At 26.5% G+C, this 11,390-nt stretch overlaps 1 protein-coding gene across 1 annotated transcript; it reads right to left on the reverse strand.

Annotated features, from left to right (window-relative positions):
- Positions 1-536: 536 nt before the first annotated feature.
- Positions 537-10,546, reverse strand: LOC129956988 (uncharacterized). Its single transcript, XM_056069084.1, has 6 exons — positions 10,392-10,546; positions 7,816-8,957; positions 3,160-3,292; positions 2,954-3,060; positions 1,213-1,309; positions 537-714 (listed from the first exon to the last, which is right to left on the reverse strand). Exons 1-6 carry the CDS (start codon positions 10,437-10,439, stop codon positions 601-603), a joined length of 1,641 nt encoding a protein of 546 aa, XP_055925059.1. The 5' UTR covers positions 10,440-10,546; the 3' UTR covers positions 537-600.
- Between the last annotated feature and the right edge of the window lie 844 nt (positions 10,547-11,390).

Consider the following 11,390-nt stretch of genomic DNA (forward strand, 5'->3'; position numbering starts at 1 on the left):
ATAAAAGGGGGGAAAAGATCATGTATCACCAAAGAATATATTCCATGTACAGTATTTACCTCAAATCTTTATAAAATACTTCTAGTGCTAATTTTAAGTACTATGTTCATTTTTAACAGTTAGAATGGAAAGAATTAACAAATTACAGTATACCAGAATCTGAAACATTTCCCATCTTTTTAATGTTAGAAAGTTTTAAGTGTATAAATAGTAACTATAATATATCAAGGAACATCTGAATAGACATATCTCCAGATGATATTTTTTGTATAAAATAACTCAAAATAATGGCCGTGGAATTACAAAGAGCTAAAAGAGTTCTAAGTTGACTCATGGACAGAACCTTTATTTATTCTGATTAAACTAGTTGTGTGTTTTGCAGATAGGCAAGTAACTTTCAAATTTTGTTACGAGAATACATAAATTTTATGACTCAACATCTGGACACCTCATCCACTATTAGTATTAAACATGTTAAGTTAATAATTCAACAGGAAATACACAAAATAAAGGTTACTTGAGAGTTTAAAAAAAAATTATTAAAGCTGGTAAAGTAATTTTAATCTGCCAGTTTTGAAACACTATAGAAAATCATGTGAATTATCTTTTCTTGTATAGACATGGTTTCAAAGACAAACTTGGAACTTTTCCGAGTTTACACTTCTGCTTCTCTTTCTTCAAATCCAGAAAAACAAACATCTTGTGTTTAGTATTCTGTAAATGGACAATAGTTATTATTAAATATATACAATAAAAATACAGTCAATAGCTAAGATATTAGAATTGATGTGCTTTATTGACTGCATTTACTTGAAATAAAATATTTTACTTTGTACATGTGAACAATTTAGATAGTAAAATTTATGGTTCTGAAATATGTTTAATGGATTTTTATAATTGGCTATTTCATATATATTTTTCTTTCTCTATAATTAAATAGAGAAAGAAAAATATATTGAAAAGAACCGAGTTTTAATTTAGCAAATTTTACTGCATGGGAAGCATTCATTCAGTGACTTAATAATCTAGTATGCATAAAATTTGGAAAATATTAAAAAAATACATTTCAAATCTGTCAGAAATCAATCCATACTACTCATTTTAAAATTCTTTATCCAAAACTTGTTAATTCCATTTGATTATAAAAATAATCTCATAGGAGAGAAGATCAATTTCAGAAAAAAAAAGTAATAAATACATTTATATTCTTACCTTTCTTTCTAGAGTAAAACCTATAGATTTTAGGTAATTTATAAAATGGCCTAAATCTTCAATCCGACTTTCAACTTCTGCTATCTTTAAAATTCCTCTGTTGGAAATATAAAAATTGATTATTGCAAATCTTTTTAAACCAATGTTTTCTGATAATTATAAATATGGGATCACACTATAATTATATACATAATATGGAACTCAAAATATGAATTTTCATATAGAAATCAAATATTTTAACATTTAATACTAATAATGTGAATATAATTTTTAATTTTCTAGAAATGATGTAAAATTTGATTTTATAGTGTTCATGACCAACAAATTATGATTATTTTTTCTTCCAACATAAAACTTTCAAATTCAATAGTTCCTTTTAAATTTTTGTTCAGAATTTGTAAGAAAAAGACAAATTGATTTTTTTTAAACATTTTGTAAAAATCTTGATTTGAGAAATGGTATTTCAGTACTCAATAATATTTAACGAAATTTAAACATGGATTTTATGCATATATTTACACCAAAATAACAACTGAAAAGTCCAGTTATTTATTGATGTATAGGCAAAACTCGAATTATAACCAATTTTTGTAAATAAAAATTTATTTCTCATATGCCTTTTTTTTTTTTTTTACCGAGATTCTAATTTATAAAAAGAAAGCTCTTTTAAGTTGAAAAGACAGATATTCAAGACTTAAAAACTTAGAGAAAGACTTATGACTTATGTAGAGTATATTCTTTGCTATCTTATCTTTTAGGCGCAAAACTTCTGTTTTAGAAAAATGAGATTAATTTAACTTTTGATTTCTTTTAATTCTTAAACAACAAGCCCATGAGAGATTTTCAACATTCAATTTTTTCTTCATCTATCAGATATTTTTTTTAAATTGCTTAAAAAAAATCATTTATTGATGTGATGTATTTACAATAACTCTTTGTATAAAATATTTGATATCAGAATCATTTTGATTTTCTTTAAGCAAATTATACAAAATTTTTTACATTTAGCGATTGCTCAAAAGGTTACACATCTAGTTGAGAAAAAAGATACATTTATAATTGAATTAATATATAGATTATTTGTTTCTATGTATCTATTCATTGATCAACTTCTTTAAAATTCATCTTAAACAGGAAACAAATTATCAAAAACTAAAACTTTTTTTTTTTTTTTTAAATTAAGGATAATGAGATCTTATATTTTATGGAATCGAAGCTAATTTTTGAAAATTGTACTTAAATATTTGTAGTTCATATAAAAGTGTAATAACTTCAACCTATTGTATGACAGTCAATTAATAATTTAATAATGAATTAAAAAAACTAGCAACAGAATTTTTCTTTGTACTATTTTTGAAATTTTTTTTAATCTCAAACTGAATATCTTTCTATTGTTGTATACCTACAACAAATTAAATCTAGATTGAAACAAAAATTTTAGTGATACTTTAATCCTGTTTTGAATAGAGTATACAGAAAATTTTTATTGATAACTATCAGTATTTAATTTTATGTATTCCTATTAGGACTTTAAAATAAAATTGAGGGGAACATCTGAAAATGAATATAATTTTTAATAATAAAATGAGAAATCTTATTTTATCTGATAAATTAAATTAAAATAAAAATACTTACAGAATAATAAAGTATCTTATGTGTATAATAATAACAGTTAACAAGCAAAAATGTTAGAGATAAATGGTTCTAATATGTTTTTAAATTTAATTTAATTGTAACTTACCCTACTTTTAATATTCTAAAAGTTTCACAGAGGTAATCTTTCAAATTTGTACCCATTAAAGATAAGCAAAATATCGCAACATCTACACTTTCATTTGGAAGAGGTAACTAATAATGAAACAATTATACAAATTAGTTAAAAATGATTAATAAATTATTAGTCTTTCAAATATATTTTAAAATAAGATTGTTTAGCAAATATATTACCTTTGAAATGTCGCATGCTTTCACAAATTCATTCAAACGAACAAGGTCAAAAGAATGTATAGTTCTGTCTGGAAATGTTTGAGCAATTTTAGCTTCTCCACACCCCAAATCAGCAATTACGAAACTTTTCTTTCTGCCAATAAAGTGGGACAAAAAAAAACAATATTTAAGACCAAAATAAGAGTAAGCATAATAATTATATAAATATTTTGATAAAAATGATATGAAGCAATAATAATATAACAGCAATAAAAATTATATGAAAGATAGATATATATCATAATTAAAAAAATAAGAGGATCCTGGCTTCGATGTTTCATTTGATTGCTCCATATGTAAATCTGGTGCACATTAAATTTGCTGTTGACAATCAAATATTAGATGATCTCTCATCACCATCTGATTGCATTACAAAATTCCCAGATCTGTCACAAATTAACTTTTATTTAGATTTATAATTTAATATTATTTAACCAAACTATGACTATAAAAGTATATCAGAATCTATATTCACATTAAGATAATTAACCAGACCATAATACACATTAAACAATTATATTTTGAATAGAACAAAATTAACTCAAATAAATTAAAACTTGACAGTAGTGTCAGACAGCATGTAAAGAACCAACATGATGTTCACCATAGAGCCTTATCACATATTCTCTAATAAATTTATATGTGTACAAATTTATTAAAGTTATGAAAGATCATATTAAGATGTGACTTTAGGTCATATTTTTGGTACTAAATCATTAGGATATGGTTAATACACAAGTTACCAGAAAAGTGAATATGTGCTTTGGACTCTATTTTTCTAATGAACTACAATAAAAATTTAACACAGAACTATAATTGTGAAATCATATACCAAATTTCATTTATTTAAATCTTTGGGTTTTTGAATTATTGCATTACCATGCATGCAAAAGCACAAATGAACAGATGTTCAACCCTTTCACAGATTTAGTTCAAAATTAAATAAGTATCTATATTTTAGATGCTAAATCTGTGTACCAAACCTTATTTTCGTCTTTTATGCTTTGTAGTTATTGAGTTCACTTGTACTCAGATGGCCGAACAGACAGACTTCTGAAAAGATTTTATTCAAAATTTGATGGAAATCTACAAAACAACGCACCAAATTTGATATGTCTAACTTGAGGATTATATAATTCTCACAGATAGTTTTTCAGACTCAGGGAAATCTGGAATATGAAGATTGACCAAATCTTGAGTTCAAATGTTTTGAAAATCAACATACATTTTCCTTGTATATTTCATACACAAGAAAATAAGAACTAACTTTTGTACTAGTATGGCCTTTGTCATTCCAGTCTCTCTTGGCCTTTCTATAACCATTATGACATTATCACTATACCATGCATGAGCACAAAGGAGAGACATGTTACATATCAAAAAAGGAGAGACATATTGTTACAAACTGTAATGTTACTTCCTAGTTCAACCATTGGAAATACCGTTTTACGATCAGTTCTGTTGGGTGATGATCGGGTGCCGCGTCAGTGATCTCAGAGCTTGGCATCAAACTTGGCGACCATTTGGTGGTTTGGCGACAAAATAATAACTGGAAACTTTGAGAATATTAGCAATTCAGTGAATAGGAATCGATATATACCTGATTGTTCCAGAACCTTCTCGGCCTGCCTCTCGAGAACTATAAAAGGCCAGCAGTCTCAAGCTGAAGTCGGTTGTAGTCATGAATCGAATCGTCGGAGAGGAAATGAAGCAACGCCGGAATAGTCCAGCGAAGAACAAACATTGTGTGGAGTTCAAGCAATTGCTGAACTGAGTTGTAAGCCGAGTCCTGGTATTTATTGTAGAAGCAGTATCGAGTCGTGTAGTAGTGAGTCGGCAGTTGGATACAGCTAAAGCGAAGAGACAATAGGGAATTGCAGGCGTTCGGAGAGATCGTAGAGTGAAGCTACGTAGATTTCCGCCTCCTGCTGAATTCTGTCTGACTGCTTTGTGCGCTGTGGGTGTTATTACTACCGATTACTACTTGTGGGCTACTGTTTGTTGTAGTGTGCTGCTTTGTATTTCCTGTGTTCGTCTCAGTTGTATATTTGTTGTCTGCGTCTTCTTGTCTTCGTGTTAAAATAAAAATCGTCGTCTTTTGTTACTGAAGTTCTGTTTTCTTCATCGACCAACAGATCGGAAAAAGAACCCTGACGGAAGAGTATCCATAACAATATGTTTTCCAATTACATAATTCACACTTGTCCATTGATACTGTTTATTCAACTATTGTGGATCAATCTCACAAGTACTGTCAACAATTGCATAAATCAAACCAAATTTTTACCTCTTCCTCTCCCAGATGCTTATTATTAAAGATTCCAAATATTATAACAAGCTAATCTGTGTTAATAAAAGTTTTTTGGTTAAAGAGGCATAAATTTGCAAAGCAAAACTGTTGATATGAAATAAGAATGATATTTTGTGAAAGAAAAACCAAATACTCTATTTCATGTTAGCTTTGTGGCATACTGCTTTTATATTATCTGTAACTAGGTATTTAGATTACTGGCTTTTTTTTTTTTTTTTTTTAGGGAAGAGTAATAAAAATTTCATATTTATGAACTGAAATTTTTTGGCAGAAATAAGTAAAGAATTTGAACCAATTGATGTTTTTTTTTCTTTTTTTCAAAATTACCATTACTTTTTCTGGTTCTTTTTTCCTCTGCATCCTTTAATTATTCAAGAAAGGAAAATGATTTAAACAAAACTGCATCTAGCTCACTCCAATCTAATTCTGGCATTAATTAGTTTCAAATTTTTTTATTAATTACAGTTTTAAATTCCATTAGCAAAAGTCTTATGCTAAATAACCCTAGAATAAATATTTATGAAAATTTTGGAATCTACTTGATTTAAGAATGACATCAAAGATAAGAAAATTTGCAATAGGATTTTCCATGCAAAATTTAGATATAGAGACAGACTTATTCATCAAACAGGTAATTACTGCTTGATAAATATGTTGATATAATTGATGCCTATTTAAATTTTTTTTTATTTTTTAATGATGTCACACACAATTATGCTAATGATAGGATTTATGTGTGTGTCAAACTTATGTAAGACATTCAGCAAAACCTGGGAGTTAAAAAAAACAAAGAAAAAAAAAACACCACTTATAAATGCTTAATATTTTGACCTTTAATCAATCATTTCATGATTTCTATCTCTTCTTTTAATAGAACAATGACATGTATATGTAATTGCTGGTAATTTTTTTGATTCAAGAAATTCTAAAAATCATTGGGAAATATTTGTGATAATACTTAGATGTTTCGTCACAACTCCCTGCAATCACCAATATAAATTTTTATTAAATAACCCCTTTCCCATCTTAAATTTTTTTTTGGAATCTACCTTAAACGTATTCTTTCCCAACCAAGTTTTTAAAATTCACTGAATATTATTTATAATATAACCTGTATACTTTTGCAGCTTTGTTTTGGAGCTACAAAATTTGGCATATGATAAAATTTTCGATTTCTAATATTTACTATAACTCAGTAAATATTAGAATATGATTTATAATAAAATAATCATACTTGCATAAAAAATGAGCCCATTCAATTCGAAACTCAAGAATAATATTTTAGACTTAGCATCTATTTTCTTCAGATTGATCACTTTTTAGAATGAATATTTTTTAATGTTTAATAATTTTTTAATATAAAATAATGTAAAACATAAAAAGCTTCTACTGTCAGTAGTTTTAATTTTGAGAATATAAGTTACATCAAACTTTTAAAATTTAATAGTTTCTAAAAAACTACAAATTATACCAAAAAAGTTTTAAAAATTTCAAATTTCTTTATCCATAAATATGATGTACATAATTTCTGTATGTAAAAATACTTCCATATAAAATATTATAATACAAGAATAAGGATCTTACCAGGATTACATCAAATGAATGTCTAAATACTAAACAATAATTTTTGAATAAGTTATTTATAATATTAAAAGAATGATATAGAAGTGAATTAAACATTGTGAATGAAAACTTCAAGGCAAATTAATTTACAGTATTCATAATAGTTCTATTCAATAGGAATGGAATATTAAAGTTAACCTTTTCTTGACATGGAAACAAAAGTTTTACTTAAACATACATAAATTAATAAACATTCGTCAATTAAAAACAATCACAAAATCTTCCTTCTATACTTTATAATATTTGTAAATAAAATTTGAAGAGAATCTATAAAGTAATAAATTTCTAAAGCATACAAATTGTTTATGAACTAACTTGTACTTGACCAATAAGATTTTTACTCATGATACTGATTAATTTTCATATATAATATCATAGAGCTGACTCGACTACAGACAGCTCAAATTATTTAGCATTATCCAAATTAAATATTTACTGTTAAATAAGTAAAAGGAAAAAAAAAAATGCTTGCTATGCTTGACTTATTACAATTAATAACTGCTGCCTAATCTAGAATAGTAAAGAAGTCAAAACCTTTAATTAAAATTAAAAATTTATATGGAAGTGCTTATATTAAAAATATTTGTTAGACAGCAAATGTTTACATTATATATTTAAAACTTTAAAATATGAGAAAAGAAGTCTTGTTATATTGATATCATAAGGAAAAGAATAGGACTTACAACTTCTGGATATCAGCTATTATTTCATTTACAGGGTTTATAGGCCATTTAGATACTTGTAATCTGTAACCTGAATGATAATCTTCAAATTCTTCTGTATTTTCTTGAAAATATTTAAAAGCTTCTTTCCCAGTTTCTGTATATAATTTTTCATTCAGAAATCTAAATTTGGCACCTGCTAGCTTCTCTTGCACTTTATTTTTCAAATTAGAAGACATTTGACCTTTTTTCTCTTTATTCGATATATCTCTTTTTAGGGATTTGTCCTTTGAAGTTCGGTTAAAACCAGTACTTTCAGCCACACTTTCAGTAAAATTATACTTTTTGTTTGCCAGACAAACATTTTTATCCTGCTTTTTTGCAGGATTATTTTTTTTATTTGTAACTTCATTTTTCAAACCTGAATCTTCTATATCAGATTCTGATGAAGAAGCCCCTTCATCATCTGTTTCCATGACTGAATCTTCATCATCTGATTCTACTGATAAGCTCAGTTCTGAAGAATTATCCATATCTTCATCATTTAAAAGTTCAGATGATTCTGCACCTGCATTAGCAGGATTCAAATGTGGTGCTTTCTTCATTAGTTTCTCTATTTGTTTGAAAATTGAAGAGTTCTGTATTTCTTCTCGTAACACCTCTTCATCTGACTCATTATCATCCGATATACACAGCTCAGATAAGTTTTCATCACTTTCAGAATTTATAGTTTCATCTAAATTTGATTGAAACTTTCCAAGCTTCTTTTTTCCTTTCTTTAGCTTTGATACTTTTTTTACAGCAGCAGATGCAGATGTCTTTTTAGACATAGTTGGAGAGCTTTGTATATTGCAACCTGGTACTTTAAATTTTTTATTTTTCTTTGATGTTTGCACATGTTTTGATTGAGTAACGGCTGAAGATTTTGTAGCTATATTTTCACCAGTTTTTACCTTCTTCTTTTTAAATTTTTTTGCCATATTTATACTCATAGATTCATTTGTCTTATTTGATTTTTGAATGTCTATAGAATTGCTGGCTTGAGATTTTATATTTTTATTTCCAAAAGATTTCTTTTTCTTAACAAATTCTCTGGAATGATCAAAATATCTTGAAGTTTTTTTCTTTTTTAAAGTATCATTGGAGGAGTTTTCTGCAGGATGCTGAAAGAATCAATAAAGAAGTTAAATATACAAAATAATAATAATAAACAGATTTAAGCCATATAAATGTAATCTATTGTGGGAAAAAATGCAACACTACTCTAAGAATTTAGAACTGGTACTTTAAAACTAAGCAAAGTGGAAATATTTTCCTTTTATATTTCACTTGCACTTACCCAATATGTGTGCTTTGTATTTGGTTCTTTTATTACAGGAGAAAAAATAGAGTAGGTATTTTTTTAGATTTATTCATTGCCAAAATGGTTTAAAATTTTGAATCAGTTTGACATTTTATCATAGAGTTAAAGATACTTATTAATTAATGGTGAAAGATAAGTGACAATTTCGTTGGCAAAAATACAATTTTCTTCTTGTAAGTTTTATATAAACAGATGCTTGTTTTCTTCTTGTAAGTTAAAAACACACTCATATGGTAGCAATGCCAATTTGGTTTTGGTGTTACATTTGAAAAAATTTGGTACTTATATCATTAATTAATAAATACTGAGTTAATACCATATACCTTATTTCATAATCCTAGCTTATTATGTTTTAGAATTACCCTATTCACATGACTAAACAAGTTAACAGAGAGTCAGTTCATTGGTAGTTTTGATCCAAATATTGCATAAAAATTTTAAAATCCTCAACTGTCTTATTATCTGTAGACAGCATTGCTAGAAGAGAATTAACTATCTATTTAAATAGTAGGATTTTAATTTGAGGGTTGGAACAATAAAAATAAATCAATATTACTATTCTAGAGTAAAGAAGATTGTAATAAGAAATGAATAATGTCTATATAGACTATTTGTTAAGAATAAATTTCTATGTTTAGAAATAAAATAAATCAGATCACAGTGTATAAACACAACACATTGCTAAATACATTCATATTTTGTATTCAAACTTTGCAAATACTATAAAAGATGAAGGTTTCAAATAATAACCTCTGTATTATGTAAATCTTTCACACCTATTCTTTATAATCAACATATTTTCATATATATACATTTCCTATTTCAACAGTATATTTGCTTATGAAAGTGACAGGCATGACTTTAAAATAATGCAATGTAGTATGCCATTATTTAATATTACTTTATTATCCTAATATTGTAGCAACTCCAGGAAAGAAGATAGAAAATTAAGAAGGGGGAATAAAAAAACATTCCTAAGAGATGCGAGAAACCTTTCTAAGAGATAACGTGAAAGTTTTCTCTATTGAAAATAACAAGTTCTGTAATGTTAGGCGTCGAATATGCAAAAAATTTTCAAAGCCATTTTTACAACAGAAGATAAATGGAAGAAAAGCTATAGTTTACAAAGTTATATGAGTACATTTCAATTTTATCATACATTTCCATTTCTTGCTTCATACTTTATTAAAAAAAAAATTAGCACACAATAAAATTATATAAAAAAATGAATCACCTTCTTCCTTTTCTTTGAAGATTTCAATGCAGTTACAGAAGAATCCATTTTGTACTGAAAGTACTTAACAGTATTCACAAAATTTGTTTACAAAATAACAACGTGAGTTTTATTTTGAAAGTACATCATGGTTGTGGAACAAGTCGAAGTAGTTTCTTGTTCCGAAAGATACTGGAAAAACTTGCTGAAGTTGTTTTCTAAAATGATAAGCATCAGACTCATATTTTTAGATCAGAATAGTATATTTAGAAACATATTTATATTTGAAAATTTATCTCAAGATTTTAAAGAACTTAATTATGGCAATGTAAGAAACTCTGCATAGAAATCGCATTACGATAATATTCAAATCCTTATGCAAATGTCAGGGAATTTTTTACGCATATAACTCTAATTTAATAGATGAATTCTTCTTTTCTATAAGTATATGTGTGTTTGAATAATAGTAATAATTCAAATATATTGTATTTCACATGATATCGTGGCACTCTTATTCAGGGCAGTATTGGACTCAGTGATATCCTCGGAGACTTTGTCTTCTTTTTAAAATTATCAGAATTTAATCATTTTTCCAACATATTTGTGATTTTAAATATCAAATAGACAAAAAATTGATAAATGAAACTATTTGCCTACTGAAGTTTTATCAGACGATAGATAATTATGGTTGCATGGAATTCATTTAAAATTTTAAGACTTTTTAAAGCTTATAATTGAAATGGATCGAAATTATTTTTTATATTTAATTCGCTGTTATATTACTCAAGAATTGTATATTATTTCTGTTCAAATTCGAACTTTTTAAAAATTAAAATTAATAATAGTTTGACTTAGTTCAAAATCTTAAAATTGCATTTTTTTGTCAATTACCCACAATGCATTAGCTCAATTAATGGAAGACCAAAACAATTGAGGATAGAAAAAGAAAAAAAATAGTTTTTCTTATTTGCAATTCCCATCAGTAAATATATTTTATCATATAAAAATTTCTAGTATTCT

The sequence above is a fragment of the Argiope bruennichi genome, chromosome 11 (assembly GCF_947563725.1).
Source record: "Argiope bruennichi chromosome 11, qqArgBrue1.1, whole genome shotgun sequence".
In the NCBI taxonomy this organism is placed as follows: Eukaryota; Metazoa; Arthropoda; class Arachnida; order Araneae; family Araneidae; genus Argiope; species Argiope bruennichi.

Bases quoted from the DNA above. Each gene is read 5' to 3' on its own strand.
- LOC129956988 (XM_056069084.1), bottom strand. From the start codon at position 10,439: ATGGATTCTTCTGTAACTGCATTGAAATCTTCAAAGAAAAGGAAGAAG. The intron at 8,958-10,391 runs GTGATTCATTTT...TGATTCTTTCAG, and splicing joins CTTCAAAGAAAAGGAAGAAG to CATCCTGCAGAAAACTCCTC. The intron at 1,310-2,953 runs GTAAGTTACAAT...TATTTCCAACAG, and splicing joins TTTAGAATATTAAAAGTAGG to AGGAATTTTAAAGATAGCAG.